Raw genomic sequence first — 23,371 nt, forward strand, 5'->3', positions numbered from 1 at the left:
CAAAAACATGACTGTCAGGTTAATTGGCCTCTCCAAATTGCCCCTAGGTATGAGTGTGTGTGTGCATGGTTGTGTGTCCTGTGCCTCTCGCCCGAAACGTTGGCTGGAGATGGGCACCAGCAACCCTCCCGACCCCACTGAGGGAAAAAGGGTGCAAGAAAATGGATGGATGGATTTATTTTGGTATCCTTTTTAATGTGTATTTTTCTAAAATATTCTTTAAATTCTAATTAAATATGTTTCTAAAATTATACTTTGGACAATCATTTTAAAAATACACTTTGCATCTATTTGTACAAATGTATATTTTTTAAAATATATTACACATATATACAAACAATTCTTTTCTGAAGTTATTTTCAATGCTTTGCACATGAAATAAATTGCTTGATAGCAAACATCAAAGGTGGCGAGGAGCTACTGCAATGGTAGGAGTTCGTCCCAGAATTGATGAGCTTGATGGGTTTGAATCCCACTCTGTCAGCTTCTGTCATTGTGTCCTTGGACAAAACACTTCAACCACATTTGCCTGCTGGTGGTGGTCGGAGGGCCTGATGGTGCTGTTGCATAGCAACCTGACCTCTGTCAGACTGTGCAGGGCAGCTGTGGCTACTATCCAGGAGCTTGCCACCATCAGTGTTTGAATGTGTGTATGAATGGGTGAATGATTGGGGAAATGACTCAAGGTAGTATAAAGTATGTTGTGAACCTATTGACCTGATTAAGCGATATACAAGAACAAGCCACTTAACATTTATTTACCATTTATTTTGAACAATTTGGTGAATAGCGACAGAAGCTTGATTTTACTGCCCCAAATTTTCAAATCATTTGTTAATGTGGAAACTGCAAGGTTATTGCATTAACAAGGTCAAAATTATGTCTTGTCTTTTGCATTGGTAAATGGTATTTGGAATCCACCTTTTTGTACTGCAGGACCCAGCCTTCCTCCCTTCGACCCGGACCTATTATACTCGAGCCCTGATTGTGTTTGCATTGAGCAAAGTGCTACCTTGAAAGTGGGTGAGAATCATCATATCAAACAAATTCCTGCCGAAGCCATCTCCCCAAAGATACAGCGGAACGCTTCCTCTATGTCCCATTCTGCCCCTCCTGTACACACTTGTCAGCAACAAAGCCAAGAAAAAGAATTACCCAAGCTTTACCCCTTAACTACGTCATTAAAAAATATCTAAGTATCATCTCTGAGCTGAACTGCTGCTGTGGCATGGAACATAAGAAAACCCCTTAATTCAGAAATTCTTACCAATTTATGATCAGTTCAATTGCAGAGTCTATCCCTGATTTCAAAACTTTGGCAAAGGAGGCACTTGTAATTCCAGTCTCCAGTGTAGAGTGCAGAATCATCCTCCAGATCAACATCAAAACCAACATTTTTACGCAATTGGTTGGAAAGGTCCATACAGTTCAGGACAAAGTTGTGAGACTACATATGTTCAGGTCACAGCAGATGAAAAGCTCATAATTTCAGTGCAATTATTTAATTTTATTGTTCATATGCTTGATGTGTGATGGCACAATGCAAGTTACATTTTCAATCTTGGTCCTTTTGATCCTATAAGTCTATCTGATCCATTTATACATAGACATAATAAAAGAATAGACCAAGCATTGGCTTCTCGGGCGTAGGAAATACGGCGGCCATCTTCAATTGGTCATTCGTCCTACTTGGCTAAACCAAAACAGCAGAAGACGGGGCATGTTTGTTCAAATCAATGGACTATTGACATGAGGGCTGAGGGAATAACTTTTCACATGTAAAATGGACATATTGTAAATATTTTGAGAATAGAATATTACTATACTGCATGTATGTCCATCAGTGAAATGCCAGACATATTAGCTAGAGTGCTTGGTGTAATACCGGGGTTCAGCCCCAAGGCTAAACGTGATTTGTAAATCTTAAAAAGTTTTAATTATTCCCTAACATTGATTTAGATTATCTGACACAAGAGCCTATCGTTAGAAATACAATATTATATATATTGGAAGGAAGCGGTCAACCGCTCCAAGATGGCGGCCCTACGTCTCACCAGCAACAAAAGGCAAGACCCGTCCATGAGGCAATATTCTTTATTATGTCTATGCATTTGTATACACTCCTGATCAAAATCTTAAGACCAGTTAAAAAATAATTTGCATCTTGCACTAATGGATCTTAAGAAGGTTCTAAGTAGAGCTTCACAATGTTAAAAGAAGAAATCAGCGTAAGAGACAAAAACTTTTGAGCAGGGAATTAATTAAAAACTGCATTTACACTCAAACATGATTTTTTCAGCTGATCAAAAGTTTAAGACCATAGCTCAAAAAAACCTGAAAACCCCCCAAAACAGAAATCAAAGTCAAAAAAAGGGACTCATTAAAGAGTAGCTCCACCATCTTGTTGATGACTTCAAACAATGGTTTAGGCTTGATGCCAGTGTTTCCAGGAGGCTAGTGGGAACGTTGAAGATGCTTCACGAAGGGCGTCCACTGTCTGGAACTGATGTCCATTTTTGTAAACTTCCCTTGCCATCCATCCCCAAATGTTCTCAATTGGGTTTAGATCTGGGGAACATGCAGGATGGTCCAAAAGAGTGATGTTATTCTCTTGGAAGAACTCCTTTGTCAGGCGGGCATTGTGAACTGCAGCATTGTCCTGTTGAAAAACCCAGTCATTACCACACAGACGAGGGCCCTCAGTCATGAGGGATGGCCGCTGCAACATCTCCACATAGCCAGCTGCTGTTTGACGCCCTGCACAACCTGAAGCTGTTTCATTGAAGGAAAACGCACCCCAAATCATGATGGCGCCCCCACCACTGTGCCGTGTAGAAAACATCTCAGGTGGGATCTCCTTGTCATGCCAGTAACGTTGGAAGCATCAGGACCATCAAGGTTACATTTTTTCTCATCAGAGAAGACAACTTTCTTCCACCTTTCAATGTCCCATGTTTGGTGCAAAGTCCAAACGGGCAATTTTGTGGCGTTGAAGAAGACGTGGCCTTTGAAGACGTTTTTTGTTTCTGAAGCCCTTCTCTCGTCTGATGGTTATTGGGCTGCAGTCAGCACCAGTAATGGCCTTCATTTGGGTAGAGGATCGTTCTGTGTCTTGACGGACAGCCAATCGGATCCTGCGGCTCAGAGCTGGTGACATTTTTTTGGGTCTACCACTTGACCTTTTTGTTCCATAACCCTCAGGATCATTTAAAAAATGCAAAATGACTGTCTTACTGCGTCCAACCTCAGCAGCGATGGCACATTGTGAGGCTTTGCTTATGCAGCTCAACAATCCTACCACGTTCAAAGTCAGTGAGCTTTTTTGCTTCTGCCATCAGGAGGTCTTAACAGTGTAAAGACTCGACAGAAAATGACATGGAATCCAGATTTTTGCACAGCTTTTGGCTTTTAAACACTATGGTCTTAAACTTTTGATCAGCTGAAAAAAATCATGTTTGAGTGTAATTGCAGTTTTCAGAAAATTCCCTGCTCAAAAGTTCTTGTCTCTTGCACTGATTATTTCCTTTAACATTGTGAAGCTCTACTTAGAACCTTCTTAAGATCCAATAGTGCAAAATGCAAATTCTTGCAATTTTTTGACTGGTCTTAAGATTTTGATCAGGAGTGTATATGAAACCATTTAAATAAGTGATGAACTTGTACTTGGAAAGATTTCTTACATGTTAAAACATTTTCAATATACGTTTTCTTGAAACTGTACTTTCATCAAATTGACCTAAATATCCAGAAAAGCTAGCCAACTCTGACATAAACATCACAATATTCTACTATAAAATCTTGGCTTAATGTAAAATATGATTGCATCTGAAATGCATCTGAAACAAAGACAAAACAATGTAAGTAGGGTTCTCCCAGGGGTATCTTTTCACTTCATAGTAATTGGTGAAAAGCTGCACTTTTATTGAAAAGGTAATAAAACAAGATCCAGATTATTTAGTTCAAATTTTGCAGTCCCAATCTCTGTAAATTAGACATTATAAATTATTAAGCAGCATTAAAATCCAAACTACAAAAGTCAACAGAGTACCTATAAAGACTTGTAACTATAGTAAACACAGTTAGTACTACTAACAGTTAGTACTGCTAACTTGAAAACGTACATTTTTCAAACACACAATAGCGACCACCCATCCTTACCATATATGTGCAAGGATGTTCTGAGACAGTCCAGATTGAATGAAGATATCCTTTACTTCCTGTCCACTGACAAAGCCATCCAGATCTGCGTCCGTCTTCAGAAAGATGTCATCATAGCGACCACGTTCTGACAATGGCACCACCCAGTTCAGTGAATGCTAAAACATGAAAACATGCATATGACTTCATATTTTGTGATCTTGTGAACTTCTAATTGTCATTTAGTCTAATACCCTGTTTTGAGGTTGCACATACAGAACAAAACAATAACTAAAGTTCACAACAGTGTTCTTCCATTTTATTTAGAAAAGTCTAGTATTTCAAATAGTATTACAAATAAAATAACCTGAAGGGGCATTATTATATATTTTCCTGGCACCATTTGCCTGGAAAATAATTGTTCCCTTTACTTGTTATAAAAATGCTAATCTTTTGAAACCCCACCTATAGGAAGTCATCACAACAGTGCTCCTCTGTGAACCCTTTAACAACAATTTTAAAAGCATTTCGCTAAAAGTAGCTCTTATAATGATCTGTTGTAATGATCCAGCTCCAAGGAGGAGATGTGCCTTGAAGGTGGAGCCTGGTCCACGCAGGTGTTTTGCACAGCTGATTAAAAGATATCTTAAACATGCATTAAATAATCAAGTTAACATGCCAGGTACAGCTCTGCTCAAACTTAATGGCACCTGTTCATGTTTTGCATAACTGAGTAAATATCTTCAGAAATAAATGGAAATGTTGAAAATGTTTATCAGCAGGATCTTTCAGTTGAACGTCCAAAGTAATTTAAGACAATTGTTATTGCAACTTCAGGACCTAGAATGCTGTTATGAATGGAACCATAAATTCTGATACCAAAAAATGCTGAAGGAGAATATCCAGCAATTTGTTTGTGACCTCAAGCTGAAACAAACTGGCAGGACAATGATCCAAAACACACCAGAAATTCAAAATTATGAATTTCTTCAGAATTTTGTTTGTGAAGAAATACAAAATTAAGACTTTGGAGAAGCCTACTCAAAGTCTTGACCTGAGTACTACTGAGATGTTCATGCTGAATTACAACAATTCTGCAAAGATGCGTATCCCAAAATTCCTCCATAATGCTCATTGCAAGTTAGTGCAAAATGCTTGACTGTAGTTTTTGCTGCAGAAGGTGGCAACAAAAGTTATATGGTTTAGGAGGCAATCACTTTTCACACAAGGCTATATAGGTTTGAATTAGGAATACCACTTCCCTCCACCCACAATTAAAAAAAAGATCAGCAAGAAAACAGCTTTCAAAGTTTCAGAACAATTGTTCCCATGAAGAACAACATAGAGGTATTATCAAAATCTGTTTATTTACATTTCTTTACAACCTCACCCACCAGCATTGACTGTCAATTAGAGATGGAGCTTATGGCTCTTTGAAATGAAATGATACAGAAGATTTGGTTACCTTCAAGCACCTGTTCAAAAGATACATTTTTGAAAGTTTACATTTTTCTACCTGTAAAGCCCGGTAGGAGGGGTGCTTGAGCAGTCCATCCCGTATTTTGATGTTAAAAAAATATTAAAGCTAGCAGGAAATTTGACTAGGTAACGATGTCTTATTGGAAGATATTAACAATACTTAAACAATTAAATTAAAAGTGATGTGTTGACAATGTTGATGAGCCAAGAGTTTACCTCAAACTTTCAACTTATTGGGCAAAAGCAAAAGTGTGTGAATAACCAAAAAGCCGGGTATGTTGATCCTAGTTGAAAATCACTAAAACCACTTTTGTTGTGTGTCATTTTATATCTTTGACCAGGCACTTATTCCACGTTTTTAGATCATATCTCAGATTTGGCTTTTCAATTTTATTTAGTAGCAAATACTGATAAGATAATTATAGTGGTGAGATGTGTGAAGCTGACACCCCACCCACGTCAAAAAATTCAGGAAATGGTCTGAATGGTTAGTGCTCCGTTTGTACAGGTTTGTGCTGTTAAAATTTTGTTTGTGCAGCTTTGGTTTCTGAGATATTAAAAATTATATTTTAGGTCATCCAGAGTTCACCATCCCCCCAAGCCCCCCACATGCAGCCGTGACCCTAACGTAATGTGTATAACCTGTTCAACTGAGCTCTGGTTTCTGAGGTGGTCTGAACAATTATATTCACATTGTTGACTTACTTTCTGCTGATTATGCAGCAAACGGGTAAAAATAATAATTAAAAAAAATCCATAGCTAATATGCTAGTTGCTTGAGCAAAGTTTTTGCAGAGTAAACCGGAAGTGCGTCACTGGTTCAACAAAGTTCACTCAATCGGGTTTTGGTGCAGAGCAAGTGTAATTTCAGCCTCTCGTTAAAATTATTCTAGCAGTCTCAAAGAAATCGTTTTGAATAAGTCATTTTTGGAATTTTTCCAACCTTCTGATTTTCATTTTTGAACAAGGTAAGTAAATTAATGCTCAGGTTTCACATAAAATATTGACTCAATGCAATCCATCCCCATAAAAGCAGAGAGGATGTATGCATGGCTAGCTTACATAAGCATTTATTTAAATTCACAACTTATATTTGAAGTCCAGACTTTTTAAACCTATTGAAACATATAGAGGCACTGTTTTGCAGCCTTTACATTTATATTGAATTATGAACACTTAAGCATATGCATAAAGGGCACATCTTCTGAATTAAATTCATCGGCCATAATTATAACTTTTAATATCTCAGAAACCAAAGCCGCACAAACAAAAATTTTAACGGCACAAACCTGCACAAACGGAGCACTAACGAAGTAGACCACTTTGGTTTGTTTTGGAACAAGATGGGGGGATGGTGAACTCTGGATGACCTAAAAAATCATTTTTAATATCTCAGAAACCAAAGCTGCACAAACAAAATTTTAACGGCACAAACGGAGCACTAACCATTCAGACTATTTGCTGGATTTTTTGACATGGGTGGGGTGACAGTTTCACACAGCTATAGTGGTGTACTTTAGAGTTCATGTTGAGACAGTCTATTGAAGCTTTTAATATCTATCTTAGACTCAGTTGGCATGATGCCATGGCAAGATCACTCTGCCCCATGAGGATGTAGAGAAAAGCTCTTACACACCTTTATATAGTGAAGCTCATTGCCTTACCTGAGACATTTGGTGAGGAACTTTTACCTCATTAGCCAACATTATTGCAAAGGAGATAATCTAAATATTTTGGAAAAAGTCATACATCAGGTTTGTGAAGTTATTGGTGGGAAAGCACAGATAAATTTGCATTAAAGCCCAAAGGTCTGAGCAGTGCTAAATTGCTTTTACCAAAAAAAATATTGTTTTTCATACTAGCCAGTAAAGGAATTGTAAGAGAGAGTGTAATTCTTTTTATGTTTTATGTGTGATGGTTTTCTGGTCACAGTGGTTGATGAAATTCATTTTAGTTTGTTTAATATAGCACAGAAAAATTATTTAACACAACTTTACTAAACGGGCTGCACAGTGGCGCAGTTGGTAGAGCTGTTGCCTTGCAGCAAGAAGGTTCTGGGTTCAAGTCCCGGCCGGGGGTCTTTCTGCATGGAGTTTGCATGTTCTCCCTGTGCATGGTGGGTTTTCTCCGGTTTCCTCCCACAGTCCAAAAACATGACTGTCAGGTTAATTGGCCTCTCCAAATTGTCCCTAGATGTGAGTGTGTGTGTGCATGGTTGTGTGTCCTGTGTGTCTCTGTGTTGCCCTGTGACAGACTGGCGACCTGTCCAGGGTGTACCCCGCCTCTCACCCGGAACGTTAGCTGGAGATGGGCACCAGCAAACCTTCCGACCCCATTGAGGGACAAGGGTGCAAGAATTCAATGGATGGATGGAACTTTACTAGACGCCAATATGTATATAAATATGAAAAAACCTTTATGCAACATTTCAAATAAAATAGCCATGATTATTATAAAAAAAAAACAATAAGGATGTAAACAGTGACATGTATAAAATGTTGATGAATTATGCTCAACTTTGCATAAACATTACCTCACATGTTGCAGAAATCTCAGAATCTAATCTTTCCAATGTCTGATATCTATTTCTTTAAATACAAATTCAATCTACTCAAGTAGGAGTTGCAATAATAATATTACTCAAGTAAGAGAAAAATGTACAGTGCAGTAAAACTACTCTTATAAGTATCCTTTTCCCAAAAAGTTACGTAAGTGTAAGCAGTACTAGCCACTTTTGAACATAGATAAACACAATCGATAGCCTATTCTTGTTAACAAGTTTAACATGATATATTGGCATTAGCTAGTGATCATTTAGCTATCATTACCTGTGACCAACAGCATTACTGAACTATCAACAGTTGGTTTTGGGGAAAAACTTACAAAGTTCTATGCCTTTTGCTGGTTTTGCTGCCATGAACACCTGAACAGCTCTGCACAGCAGCATGACTCCATCGCTGCTGCATGGGTGTAAAACCGGAGCGAGCATCTGAGGGTTCATGTTACATTTGGATTAAACAGTTGCAACAGTTGAAAAACATGCAGGGTACAGTATATGCGAGTGCACCTACTGCATCAAATCAAGACAGAAATAATAGAAAGTTGGCCACTCTGAGGTAAAAACAGCTCCCGGCCTAGGTGGGGAACGGCTGACTCTGTAATGCCCGCCCATGCGGGGTCTGGCTGTTGATGAGGTCGAACGCAGATATTTATCCATCTTTTACATTTACTGTTTAAGTTTTGTAAAAGGAATAAACTTTATTCCATGCTCTAAATGCTTTGGGTAAAATGTGTTTTAAGTTAATGTTTTCGACTGACAACATTAACCCATTATTTCATTCTAATCTCTATGACCGCAGCGCAGTCACAATGATGGACACATTGAGTGTGAAGAAATAACAAGTTTCTCATAACCCTGCTGTTTGATTATCTTTAAAATAATCTTTGAGTTTATTTTAGTTGAGTTTTCCAAACCTGAGACAATTTCATTATAGAAGATCTGTATCAGACATTGCTGTTAAAACTTTTAAAGAATGCATTCCTCTGAATCTCTGAGAAACACAAATGGAGGGAGCAATTTAATCTCTAGTCCTTCTCAAGTTGATATTCTATAGTCTTACTTTCTCGTGTGTGAAATCAGACAATTTAACCCCCTTAAAAAAGATAATTATCCATAGGAGGTTGGCTCATTGGTTTAATTCAGAACTGTGTACTTTGAAGCAGAACACAAGGAAATCTGAGAGAAAAATGTGCTCTTCATATCTAGAGGTGTCATGATGTGGTGTGGTGGACCCAAAAGCAGCAGGTGGTGCAGTTTAGAAAATTTAATTAACAAAATCAGAGTCCAACTTACAAAAAATTAACATCCAAGGGAAACACAAAAACAAACCTAAGTAAATCCAAAACTGAAACTCAAAGAGATTCTAAGGAACACGGGAAATGACGAGCGTCGAAATAAGCAGGGTAACAAGACGGTATGGCCAGTTGTGGCTGAAAAAGAGGAGCTTAAGTACTGGGAGGTAATAATTGGAACAATGGCCTGGCTAGATGAGAAGAGTGATTGCAGGTGTGAGTAGTTGGGACAGGAGCTGGCTGAGGGGCAGGGAGAAGGTGGCACATGAAAACTAAGGAGATTATTCTATAGACTATTCTCCAAGAGATAAGAGAATCACGTTGAGAAAATGGTGAGGGGTTCCGAGAGGTTAAAGAGGATATGAAGAACATAAACAGAAGACTGGATGAAGCAGAAACACGCATCTTGGAAGCGGAGAACAGGATTCAGGAGTTCAAAGAGGTGGCTATGAAGCTAAGTAAAGTTCAGGACGAGTTCAAGGTCAAGATGGTGGAGCTCGAGGGGAGATCGAGACGGGAAAACTTAAGGCTCCACGACATTGCGGAGGGCTCCGAAGAGAGATCACTATCTATCAGCCTTCATTGATCTACTCCGAGAAAAATTGGACATTCCGACATCACTCAACCTGAGTTGAGTGATGTCAACCAGAGACCAGAGAGCGGTCTGGGACCCAGAGCTCCAAATAAAGCCTGAAGCCCCCCCTGAAGCCTCCCCCACGTTCAATAATAGTTAAGTTCGCCACATCTACGGTCAAAGATGAAATACTAAAATGGGCCTGGCAACAGAAAGGCTTCATGCTGGCAGAGAAAAAAGTCATAGTGGATCATGATTATGCTCCAGATGTGTTAACCCTTGTGACTACAAATGGGGTCCAACCGACCCCACATACGTAAAACTTGTATCATTTGCCACAGTCCTCTACGTTTGCCTCAGTCCTCGCACGCACAAGGGTTAAAACGGCGACTCAAGTACCTTGAAGTGAAGCGGGTCCTCAGAGAAAAGAAGATCAAATTCCAGACCCCATTCCCAGCCAAGCTGAGGATATTCTACAAGAACAACATATGAGTCCACAACTCTGCAGCTGAAGCAACAAAATACATGGTGAACAGAGGCTTCCAAATCACTGTTATCCAGCCATCTACTACGTGGGTTGACAAGATCAAGAACACAATATGGACCAAGTCAGGAAGGACAGACAAGGATCACCCATAGAATGGAACACAGGAGGGATAAGAAGAAACTGGACGAGCTTAGAAGAGAACAAGCACAACCATAGGAGCAGATGGATCAAATATATACCGTTTTTTTTTTGTTTGGCTTTGTTTTTATTATTGCTACTTCTCTTGTGATGTTATTTGGAGTTGGGGGCCGCACCTCCTAGAAAATGGAACACTATAACCAGGTAACGCCACCAGAGGGCCCTTCGCAACCATGGAGTTGCACTGGTTTTCCCTCAAAATTGCTCACAAACTAACACCATTAAGGTGGTTAATAAGACCAGTGGAAAGGGAGTCTTTAAATTGACATGTGTTAGCTTGATTTACAAAGCTAAAATGTTTGGATTGTTCACAGTCGTTCTTTGTTTGAGTAGCTTCAGGATGTCACTTATTTTACTTGTTCTGAATATTCAGCGATATACAATCTATAATGTAACAGGAGTTCTAAACCCAATAAAAAGGGCCAAAATATTAGGAAAAATGAAAAAAGAAAAGACAGAGGTAGTATACCTCCAGGAAACTCATCTCTCAGAGGTAGAGCATAGTAAACTTAAAAGATTGGGCTTTTTATCGGGTATTTGGTGCATCATATAAATCAGGTTGTAGAAGGGGGGTGGAAACCTTAATATCCCAAAGGGTCACATTTGAGATGATCCGTGAATATTAAGACAAAGATGGTAGTGGTAGGCAGACTCGAGGGAAATCACATGGCATAGTAGTCTGTGGCAGAGACTTTAATGTAAGACTAAATCCTTCTAAAGATTCCTCTAAACAACCCAGAGTTAAATGCAGCACAGGTAGGAAGATCAGGAAGATGATCAAAGAGTTGGGGATGAGTGACATTTGGCGTGAACTCGACCCCAGAAAGAGGGACTATACATTCTACTCAGCAGCTCACCACTCATATTCAAGAATAGATTACTTTTTTATGTATAACAAGGATTTAGGCCGGGTAGAAAAATGTCATATTGGGCTAATGGATCTCTTGGATCATTGTCCTCTTCATATAAAAGTAAATGTTAACAAAACAAAAACCCCGTTTCTATAGAGACTTAACTCTAGCATACTCAAAGGCAAAATTAAAGAAGAGTTAAGGCAAGAAATTCAGACATATATTCAGGACAACGACAATGGAGAAGTCTCCCCTGTAATATTATGGGACGTCTGTAAAGCTGTCTTGAGAGGAAAAATAATTGCACAATTGTCCCTTCTAAAAAAAATTGTATAATTTGGAACATGAACTGGCTGAATAGAGGGAAAGAAAATAAATAAACACAAAGTAGATCTAAAACCTTTACAAAAAATAAAACAAACAAGAGATGAAATTAATCAAGAATTACAGTCCAGTATACAGAAGAAACTTTTATTCTTTAGACAGAGTTACTATGAAACAAGCCCAAAGTCATACAAAATGTTTGCATAAAGACTAAAGAAACAGGAGGAAAGAACTATTTACAAAATTAGAGAACCAATAACTGAAAAAGTTGCCTATAAAGGTATAGAGTAGCGGTTCTCAACGTGGGCGGTACCGCCCCCCAGGGGGCGTTCAGAGGACGGCAGGGGGCGCTGGCGGACATTTTTACAAAAGGGGGGCGCTGGGATGCCTTTGGGGGGCGTTTGGTCGAAGGTAAACTTTACACCTTAAATGCACAACAATACCAGTTTAGACTTTGAGCAACTTGGTTTATGTAACATTACACCATGCTTGGCTGCAACTGTATCGATGGCAGCTCTTCTTTTATTCAGTGTTTGTTAGCTTCTGTTAGCTTCTTGGCGCAGCTCTGTTCTTCTGCTACTGGCAGCTAAAATCACGATACCCTCACTGTGTAAGGATCTGGAACTTTTGTTTTTCCACTGAAAACTCTGGTTTGCACAATAAATGCCATGTGGGTGAAGTTTTATGGATGATGCTCTCATGTCCCATTCTCCTGAAGGCAGCACAGAGCTGCACCACCAGAAACACTGAAGAGAAGAAGAGCTATGATTAATGTAGTTACAGTTCTATCCATGTTTTAATGTTGCAGAGCTCAGTCATTTTGCAAATAGTTCAAAGTTTAAACTGGCATGTTCATCTTTTATCTGGTCATTTTGTGGAATATTTAACTAGAAAATGGCACAAAATAAGAATATTTTTTCCACTCTGATTGGCTGCTGTTAGGCCTACAAAGTTTAACTTGAATGTTTGTTACATTTTTCATAGACACCTGTGAAAATAATTTCTATTCCCATGACTTTTTTGTTCTCTGGGAAATTATTTTTGATGATAAATACAGAAACAAGCATAAAAATCAAAACATCTACAATAGTGATAGTAATATTAATGATAAAATAATAGTCAGTGCAAAGTAGTCTACAAATTCTTTGGTGGGGGGCGGAGAGGGACCTGGATAAAGGCTGGGGGGGCGCTGGGCTGAAAAAGGTTGAGAAACACTGGTATAGAGCTTTGGAGCTGACGTCACAGCGTATGACGTTTATGTCGCTCGGCGCCATCTTTGAGGTCCACAGACCAAAACAAACTATTCAGAACACCGGTGTTTTCGTTGTGTTGCCGACCGCAGTGAAGTTGTTTTCAAGTTGGATACTGGATATCCTGCGCTCCGTGGAGTAAGGAGCATTCAGCTCAAGGTTGATACGATTTATGAACGCTAATTTCGGCCAGCTGTTCTTTACTAGTCCCTCCTCAAGCGTTCGGAGGTTCACATAGGAACCGTCCATTTTCCGAACCAAACACTCCTGTAAATAAATGCCCTGTCTTGTGACCAACTGATTCAAAAAAGTGGTAATTAATGCTATTACATGAGGCACACTATCCTCTATTAAAATTTTAAGCCATATTCAATCATTTTAACATTAAATGTTTTCTTCAATAGCTTCCAAATCGTGTCCCCCATTACCTCAAAATCTGTGTGAAATTGTTCTACTAGACTGTATAGATGAGGCACACTCATCTTTATTACATTTGAACACTATATATATATATATATATATATATATATATATATATATATATATATATATATATATATATATATATTTTTTTTTTTTTTTTAATTAATTAATTAATTTATTTATTTTAGCAATTTCTGTAGTCAAAATTTAGTATTTTTCTTCAATAGTTTCTAGGTCATGTCAGCTATTAATTCAAAATCCGTGTGAAATTATTCTACTAAACTATATAGATTAGGCATATTTTTATTCCATTTTGACCCCTTTTTTTATTTTTTAACTAAAATTATATTTAAAAAAAAATATTTTTTTAATTGTTCATAAAATGTATTACCTCAGATGATCATCACATTAGTTACCCGTAATGTTGAATTACATAAAATTCTAGAACAGGATCTATTTCATTACATGTTCACTTACCTGAAATATATTAAATACAAGAAATATTTATTAAAGTGTGATCTATTTCATAAAATTTGTCACCTTTATTGTTTAATTACACGTTATATGTTTAAAGATGGGCTCTTTCATCTGGTTTGTGTCATGATGTGGCGGTGGACACAAACGCAGCAGGCAGTAAACGTACTTTATGAAGATGTTATTTTTAATTAACTAAACTAACTAAATCCAAAATCCAGGGAAAATAAGGAAATCCTAAACACCATGAAACAGGAGACACGAGGGATAACAACGGTAACAACTGGCAACGTGGTGAGCAGGATAACAAGCTGGACTGGTGAGTTGTGACTGAAAAAGAGGAGCTTCAGCAGCTTAATGGCCTAAATGAGAAGAGTGACAGCAGGAACGAGTAATTTGGCACAGGAGCTGCTGAGGGCTGGGGAGAAGGTGGAACAGGGAAACTAAGGAGATCTGCTGGGAACACAAATGGGAGGAAACATGGGATTGAAAATACAAAAGACAAGAAAACCTGATGAACTAGGAGAGAAAGATATCAGGGAAACCATAACTAAATAGAAACAAGGCTGATCTAACAATAAGAACTAAGGAACCCAGAGCTAGAGAAACTAGAAGATCTAAACAAAGAAATAACCCAACTAGAATTACTAAAGAAAGATACAGACTCAGACATGGAAGAATAACTGAACCCATGGTGATCAAATTAAGAAATAAACATTACTAGAAACCCTGCATATCCTCCTAGATATAATAAATTTAGACCCGACAGGGTTCATAAAGAACAGACGAACCAGAGACGATATTAGAAGAACCTAAACGTGATCAACCACATTAAGAAGACAGATGAACAAGCAATTATACTGGGCCTAGATGCACAAAAAGCGTTCAACACTGTAGAACACTTTTTATTCTTATTCAGAGTCTTGTCCTAATTAAACTTTTCCAATAAATTTATAAAGATAATTCAGGAACTGTACAATAAGCCTACAGGTAAGATTCGGATTAATGGGGGACTATCAGAAGAAATAAAAATTGAGCAAGGGTGCAGACAAGGATGTTCCATATCCCCATTATTATTCGCCATATTTATTGAACCTTTAGCACAATGGAGTAGGCAAAACACCAAAATACATGGCATAAAGATAAATCATAATAAACAAAAATTAGCGCCATTTGAGGATGATATATCAATCTACCTGGCAATTTTCAGGTTACAAACTGAACTCCCACAAATCTCAGGTCTTGACATTCAAATATTCACCCGACAATACTGACAATGAAAACTTCAAAATAAATTGGGACATGGATTCAATTTTATACTTGGGAGTGACCATTCCTAAAGATCCAATGAATATTGTCTCAGCAAATTATGACACATTAATGACTAAAATAAAAAAATGATGAAGCCTATTGCCCTATTATAATATGCCCTATTATTATTGCCTCATGCAAAGAGTAGAAGCTATCAAAATGATGTTGCCAAAACTACTATACTTTTTCAGACACTACCAGCAGAAACAGCCAAATCTATTTTCCAAGAAATTGACAAACTGATTTCAAGATTTACTTGGCAAGGGAAACAGCCAAGGACTAGATTTTAAACTTTACAACTGAGTAAAAGTAAAGGAGGCCTTTCACTCCCAAGCATGAGTAACTATTACAAAGCAGCACAAATAAACCCACTGGTAGAGATGTGTGACTCTTCCTACACAAGCGAAATGAAAAGAGATTGAATGTACAAACAATGGTGTCCCTTTGCAAGCAGCAATTGGAAATATAGACTTAATAAAAGACCTTATTAAGTCTCAATCCATGTTCAGAAACAGCACTTAAGACCTGGTCAAAATTAGTAAAAGAAAACAAAGAGTCCTGTTTACCAATTAGATGGATAGCATATGATCAAGACTTTATCCCAAATAAGACACATGATACCTTTAAAAAATGGATTGAAAAGGGCTTGGTAAAATATAATGATTTATATCATAAAGGTTGCCTGAGGACCTTTCAAGACATTAAGCAAAAGTATGGTCTTGATAACAGAGATCGTTTTCGTTATTTACAAATCCAGCACTATTTAGAAAAACTAAGATGAACCAGCCAGGACATTTGTTGGTATATTAAATATCTTTCTAAAATCATATCAATCAACCTCTGTTAATAAATTAACATCCAAAATTTATAATGAGCTACAAGGGAGCCGCCAAATTCACATTGAAGATTGGAAAGACATTTTGAATAACTGTTGGAACTAGGCCCGTTACGGTAACACATTTTGCTGAGCGATTGTCTAAAAAATTATTGCGATAAACGATAATATTGTTTCAAGACCTTTTGATACCGATTTAATGGAAATGACTAATAATGCATGCGATTTCCTGCCATAGATAGATACACTTTATTTTCAAAAGAACACATAACACTGGAACTGATAAATTAAATCAGTTCCAGTGTTAATGGATTCTCAGTCTCCATTAACAAAAATCGTACTTGAATAAAAACTAAACAACATAAAGCCGAAGTGGAAATAAATACTGCATTCAACCAAAAGAGTGCAGATTATGAAGTCTGTATACTATATTGCCTTTCAGTAATCACTAGATTTAAATGGAGAAGATGGGCACATCTGACTACCTAATGCAGTATTTCACACTACACGATTTTTTGCCCCCATTTTCCCCTTAAGATAATCTTAGATTGTTGGCCGATCTAAGATTGTCGCTAGTGATTTCGTAATCGATCATCCTGTAGTGTGTGATGTGCTACGGTAAATCATTGTGGCCGCTCCGATCTAAATCAGTGGTTTTCCCCGACTGGGAGCTTAAAACTGAATGTGGCAGGTAGCCAATCAGAAAGCGCGGATTCTCCTCCGCTCTGAGGGGAAATTACTGAGGGGAATCCCAAACAGCTGAAACGGCACAACCCAAAATCCAGAGGGCATTGGAGACGATATGAGGAAACAACATTAATATTTATTTAACATTTTGTGCAAAGAATATAGAAACGACAAGGAGAGGAGTTGGAGCCAAATTGCTACCTCAGTTGATAAACCTGGTAACTTTTCAGCTGTTCTTCGTTAACGTGGCATAAATAGATAAATGATTTTCATTCAGTCAGGACTTTACTCTGACTCTAGCCACATGCATCATAGGTAGATTCTAGTAAAGCATTGATTAGTGCCTGATTTTAAAATTAGTTAACTGGACTTGTAGCCATTATTTTGTGCCCATGTGGCTGGACACCACACGGCACGACAAACCCGATCAAACCGTTATACCTAGGATTTCTATTGGTAAATGTGTGTCTCAGGGTTTGAAAATGGGCTGACAACTCGTGTAATGTGAGCTGGACATTAGACTAAGGAATGAGGAAGGGAAGGTCAGTGGAGAGCACCGGAGCTGAGCCTTTTTTCAGTCAGTGTCATCAACAGAAAGAAAAAAAAAAGGCAGGAAGAGACGATAAAGCTGATAATTAAAATGAGGTCGATATGTTGAATTTATCTTGCAATTAATTGATTTATCGTTTATCACGGCAGGCCTAGTTGGAAATGTACATCATCTCTAACATATAGGAAATTTGCTTGGAAGACTCTTACATGCTTCTTCAAAACACCAGTTCAGAAGAGCAGAAATCCAGATAGATCATGCTGGAGGTTATGTGGTTCGAAACAATCTGGTCATTTTCACATTTTATGGATCTGTCCTCAGCTGTTTTCTTACTGGGAGATAAGCAAAGTGTGGAGACTGTTATTGGGACCAACTTTGCTCTAAACTTTCAGACTACGTTCTTGGGCAAACGACAAAACTGTGTTAAGGGATTCTATAAAACATACATGTTCAATATAATGCTAATTGCTAGTAAAAAAGCAATCACTCATAAATGGAAGACATAATTGCTAGTATATTGGGTTGGATTACTAGTGTTCAACTCCTATGAATATGTTGAACAAATTCTACGAATATCCTGCACCAAAACATTGATTTTTGTTTTTTAAATTGTATTTTTTCAGCATGTGGTGGATGCTCCTACAACCACCACATTGTGTTAGTATTTATTTTTCTTTATATTAGTTACAGTTTATAGCACGCTTAAGTTAGTAATTTTATTTAGACATATATTTTCTAATGGGTGCACACTTTAGTTAATATTTGTCTGAATGGTTAACTCACACTTGTTTTGTTTGAGGTGCTGCAACTACAGACCACCTGGAGGAAACCTGGAACATACCATTTGTTGTGTTTTTTTAAGACTGAAGGGGGGAGATTTTGTTTCAAGTTTATTTTAATTAGTTGATTTTGTCACTTCAATATTCACTTATTCTTTGTGCTTAGATAAAGTTAGTTTTGCTTTATTTGTTTCACAGGATGTTTTAAGTAATTTTGTATTTGTTTGTTCTTTTGTTATGTTGTGCCTCCCAAAATGTTGTGCAAAACCCAGATTGAACCCAGAATATTGTCACACAAGTGGAAAATTGAGATGAATTTAAATGTCATGAAACATAAAATTTTACTTTACTTTGAAAAATCAACAAAGGTTGCGCAGCTAGAGTTGATTATTATGCCAGTAATACACTCACCAGCCGCTTTATTAGGTTCATCTTGCTAGTACTGGGTTGGATCCCCTTTTGCCTTCAGAACTGCCTTGATCCTTTATGGCATAATGCTCTGCTCACATATCAACAGCTATTGTTATTTTTATTTCATTTAAAATTATTTAATCACGAATACAATAAATAAATACAATTTATAGAAATGGGTGGATGTTTTTTATATCATGGTGCAGAAGAGGATTTTTGTTTCTGTAATTTGCAGTGTTTGAAGAAATACTGCAAATTACAGTATTTCTGGTTATTATTTATTTTACATTACATTTAGCATTCTTAATTGCACTTTCTGATCCATTTGACAGATGGTTTGTTGTAGTTCATTTTTGGAAGTTTGACCACGGTAGTTCCAGGCAATGTACAGTGATCCCTCGTTTTTTGGGGGGGGTTGCGTTCCGAAAATAACCCACAATAAGTGAAATCCGTGAAGTAGTTACCTTTATTTTTTTACAACTATTACACAGCATAATTAAATACTCTACATTAAAACCAAAGAGCAAAACCTGTTTTCAGATGAGCAGATGTGCGTGTGCATCAATCACTTCATTAATGTGATCCGGAGTCATGTCATTAAAGCTTCTCCTCCAAGCTGCTTTGCGAGATTCACAACTGTATCTACGACAGAGCCTCCGGCCACAGTTTTTTTCAGCAGGCATTCAAAGTTTCAGTTTTCATCTCCTGAATGGCTAATCTGTATTACGTATATTTTAGCCAATCAGGAAGCAGAACACAATGCAATGTGAAAAAACTTGCACAAAAAAATCCGCGAAGCAGCGAGACCGCGAAAGGTGAACCGTGTTATAGCGAGGGATCACTGTAATTCCACAAACAACTCAGTGGCATTTTTTACTTAAGGCTGCATAGCTTTATACAACAGAAAAACTGACCGATTTCAATAGCATGATGGAGGCATAGTTGGATTTTTTGTAAACCACCTTTTAAAGACAGAGTCTTCAATTTGCATTTTAAAAAATGTAGAGTAATAAATAAAATACCATCTGCTTGCTTTTATTCTGTAATGGGCTTAATTTAGTTCTGCCTGCTGCTCTTGTTTACAATCTTCACTGAAAGATATAATGCAACACAGCATGGTCTTCTATATAATGCACAAAAGTTTTTGTTTCTCTTTGTTCAGTCAAGTATGTCACAAAACTTGATGTACATTTACTTGCTATGGTGCCTAGCAGTAGTACATTAGTGTGAGAGAGTTTATTACCGGTCCTGACTTGAGAGTGTGTTTGGGTGACAGGCTGCCGGTGCTGTTGAGTGATGTCATGCTGCCATGGGAGGGTGTGGAATGTAGTGAGTCTTTTAGTGGTGGGGGGCTGGCTGGTAGTCCAGGAACAGGACCTGGCACTGAGCAGAGGCTCTTCTTCCTCTTTGATGGAGGGATGAGGGCAGACGGGAGAAGCGCTGGAATCGGCTCCTTCTCTAAGGCCCGATACACAAGGTGCATGGCCTGAAAGAACATAATCTGCTTTAATAGTTGCATAAAGAGCTTTTCTGAAACAGCAAATGCTCCACAGACATCAGAAAATGCGTCAAATTTACACATAGGCACAAGTATCAAAAAACCATTTTGGGCTGTCAAAATGTCTGTATATAAGACCATAGACACTCTGACTACCTTAACTGGGATTAAACACTTTGATACTTTTTGATAAAGCTTATTGTTAGAGTAGCTTGGGTTATCCTGAACTGGCTCTGTAGTCATTGTGTCACAGATATGAATGCTGGAGGACATACTGGCCATTTTTACTCACTCCGCCGTTTCCCCCTTCTAAAAGTTCTGAAGAAACATGAAACTTATCGATTTTATTTATAATGTCCTTTTCATATCAAAAAAATCTCAAAGGGCACATTCACACACTGATGATGGCACGCTACTTAATAGTAACCACAGCTGCCCTGTCACAGTCTGACAGAAGCTATTTTGTGCCATTCTGACCCCCAGAAAGGCCAGGTGCGTGAAGTGTTTTGACCAAGGACACAACGGCAGGAGAACATAAATCGAACTAGCAACTCACTGACTGAGGGACAAACTCCTACTACCCTTGAGTTTCCATCATAATTACTGTTTGCAAGTTAACAAGGCCATCAATAAAACTCACCACTGCAAACTCGTCCTTGTCCAGATGGCCATCTTTATCAATGTCACTCAAATCCCAAACCTAATGATGTGAAATAAACAGAAGGAGAGTCAGTGAGGTCCAGGATTAAAACACAAGAGGGTTGTGATCTCTTTGCAGGAGGTTCTTGAGATAATCCAAGTTCCAGTGTGAGCTTGACGGAGAATTCTTTGGAGGCAGATGGAAGATGCGAGGAGCAGTCCCAATAGCCAGCCGAGAAACCAGGAACTGTCAATGATTCTACAGCTGAAGTGGAGAGGGACTTGGGACTTGGAAGTAGCTCACTTTGGTTTGTTTTGGAGCAAGATGGTGGGACGGTGACATCATCGGCCAAAATTATAACTTTTAATATCTCAAAAACGAAGACCGCACAAACGAAAATTTTAACAACACAAACGGAGCACTAACGAAGTAGACCACTTTGGTTTGTTTTGGAGCAAGATGGGGTGATGGTGAACTCTGGATGACCTAAAAAATAATTTTTAATATCTCAGAAACCAAAGCTGCACAAACGAAAATTTTAACGACACAAACCTGCACTAACGGGGTCACTAACCATTCAGACCATTTGCTGGATTTTTTGACTTGGGTGGGGTGTCAGCTTCACACAGCTGTGCATAAGACTGACATGACACTGTCATAAACATGGAATAACACCAATAATGTGGAACAGGCAGCACTGAGTCTTTTCTCTTGTTTGGTGTGCAGCAAATGTAGAAATGTTTACACAGATTATTGCTCAGGGTCATTTTAAATGAACTGAATTGACTATAAGAATGTGAATATGAACTCTGGCTCCTGCATCTTGTCTCGTTGTTATTGTGCTCCCGTTTTTGTTTCATCTGTCATGATTATGAAGGAATCTTTATGACAGTTGTCATAAAGTGTCATTCGGTAAATAACGACACTTTTAATGCAAAGTTGCTTTAAAAGTTGCCTTGAAAGTTAATTAAAAGTGCCAACTTTGCATTAAAAGTGTCATTATTTACTGAATGACACTTTATGATAACTGTCATAGACATTCATATAGACTCCTTCATGTTCATGACAGGTGTTATGTCATGTTTATGACAGTGTCATGTCAGTCTTATGCACATCCCTTCAAATAAAGTGTTACCATAAAGGATATTTGCATTATCTTTCTGGTGTCTGCTGTGTTATTCTGCATGTGAATTAAACGACTCCCAATGAACATGACACTGTGATTGCCATCAAAGGACATATAACAAAGTATTGAGATGAAGTATTTATTTTCCACCATAATTTTCAAATAAATTCTTTAAAAATTCAGAAAATGTGATTTTCTAGATATGTTTTCTCATTTTGTCTCTCATAGTTGAGGCATATCTATGATGTCGATTACTTTTTAACTGAGAAAACTTGCACAATTCTTGGCTGACTAATTACTTTTTTATTTTGCTGTACATATACAGCAAAATAAGGTAATTTTTATTTTTAGCCTTTAATGTCATTAATACATTAAAGACAAATGCTTTCAATACTTAGCTGGGAAACCACTAACACAAGGTTAGTGTGATGGCCATGGCCACATTCTTAAGTCGGTAACTCTTTTTTGCACAATATATTTCTTTCTTTAATTTGGATGTTTCGTTTGGCCAAACATAGTTGTACTGTAATTTTTTGTTAGTGATTGTATTATGTTTATTTACCCCTATTGTGTCTTCATGGTCTGATCAGCCAATATATATACCCCTGAGTCTCATTTCTTTGTTAGGTCAGTTGTTTGTGCAGCCAGTTTGTTTGCATGTTTGCCTGAGTTCAGTTTTGTTTCTTTGACCTCTTATGAGCTCAGATATTTTTTCCTCATATGTTTTGTGCTAAAATAAAAAAAAGATATATATATTTTCTAATATTTCGCGACTCCTCCTGTTTTCAATTCAGTCCATCACAATTAGGGTCACAGTGTGAGACTTTTTGTTAAAGTAACATAAAATGACAATTACGTATACTTTTCAGTGGAAATGCTGCTTGTGGTTTTACCAAAATCAAGTTTTTAGCCTCTGTTTCTCTCCATCAGTCAACTAAAGATCAGGGATCATAGACAGCTCCGTGACAAAGACTCACAAGACAGAAGCTAGGCCTTGTTGGAAAAAAGACAGAAGCTAAAAACCTAAGTAATATATACAATTCCAACAACACATCTCGACTTCCCCTCTTGACAGACTTATGTCAAGATGGAGAGGACAAAGCCACTCTGTGAACATGACGACACAATTTTTGTCCCATCGTTATATCAACGAGAGTCAATTTTGATGCTTCCGATGAAGTATGAAGAGTCTTTAAGCTGCTGCTTCCACGCTCCGAGGGATGGGCTTCCACCTTGATTGTGACTTTTAAACATGTCTTTGCATAGAATGGACACTCAAAATAGATTAGAACTAAAGCTATTCAGAATTGCCATATATACCTTGCCAAGGACATCTAGAGGTAGTTTGGAATTGATGAGGACTGGTCTGACCTTCTCTCCTGACAGAAGGCCGTTGACAGGCGCCAGACTTTCAAAAATCCCGTCAAATTTATTCTTCTCCTCAGGCTAAAAGGGGTAAGAACACCACATTTCAGATAATCAACT

At 37.9% G+C, this 23,371-nt stretch overlaps 1 protein-coding gene across 13 annotated transcripts in view; it reads right to left on the bottom strand.

Annotated features, from left to right (window-relative positions):
* LOC103464192 (epidermal growth factor receptor substrate 15-like 1) overlaps nucleotides 1–23,371 on the bottom strand; it is a 202,366-nt gene that overhangs the window by 155,756 nt on the left and 23,239 nt on the right. For 11 of the 13 annotated variants that reach the window (XR_533610.3, XR_533611.2, XM_081606681.1 and 8 more), the window contains exons 7-10: nucleotides 23,207–23,332; nucleotides 20,761–20,820; nucleotides 19,866–20,108; nucleotides 4,159–4,316 (exon numbers count right to left, since the gene is read on the bottom strand). Coding sequence is in view for 11 of the 13 variants with exons in the window: in XM_081606681.1 (XP_081462807.1) it covers nucleotides 4,159–4,316; nucleotides 19,866–20,108; nucleotides 20,761–20,820; nucleotides 23,207–23,332 (587 nt within the window). In the remaining 2 variants the exon portion in view is untranslated. The remainder of the gene's footprint in view (nucleotides 1–4,158; nucleotides 4,317–19,865; nucleotides 20,109–20,760; nucleotides 20,821–23,206; nucleotides 23,333–23,371) is intronic. The other 2 variants (XM_008408134.3, XM_081606682.1) reach the window with 2 other exon arrangements.

The sequence above is a fragment of the Poecilia reticulata genome, chromosome 4, assembly GCF_904066995.2.
Source record: "Poecilia reticulata chromosome 4, P_reticulata-male-v2, whole genome shotgun sequence".
Taxonomy (NCBI): Eukaryota; Metazoa; Chordata; class Actinopteri; order Cyprinodontiformes; family Poeciliidae; genus Poecilia; species Poecilia reticulata.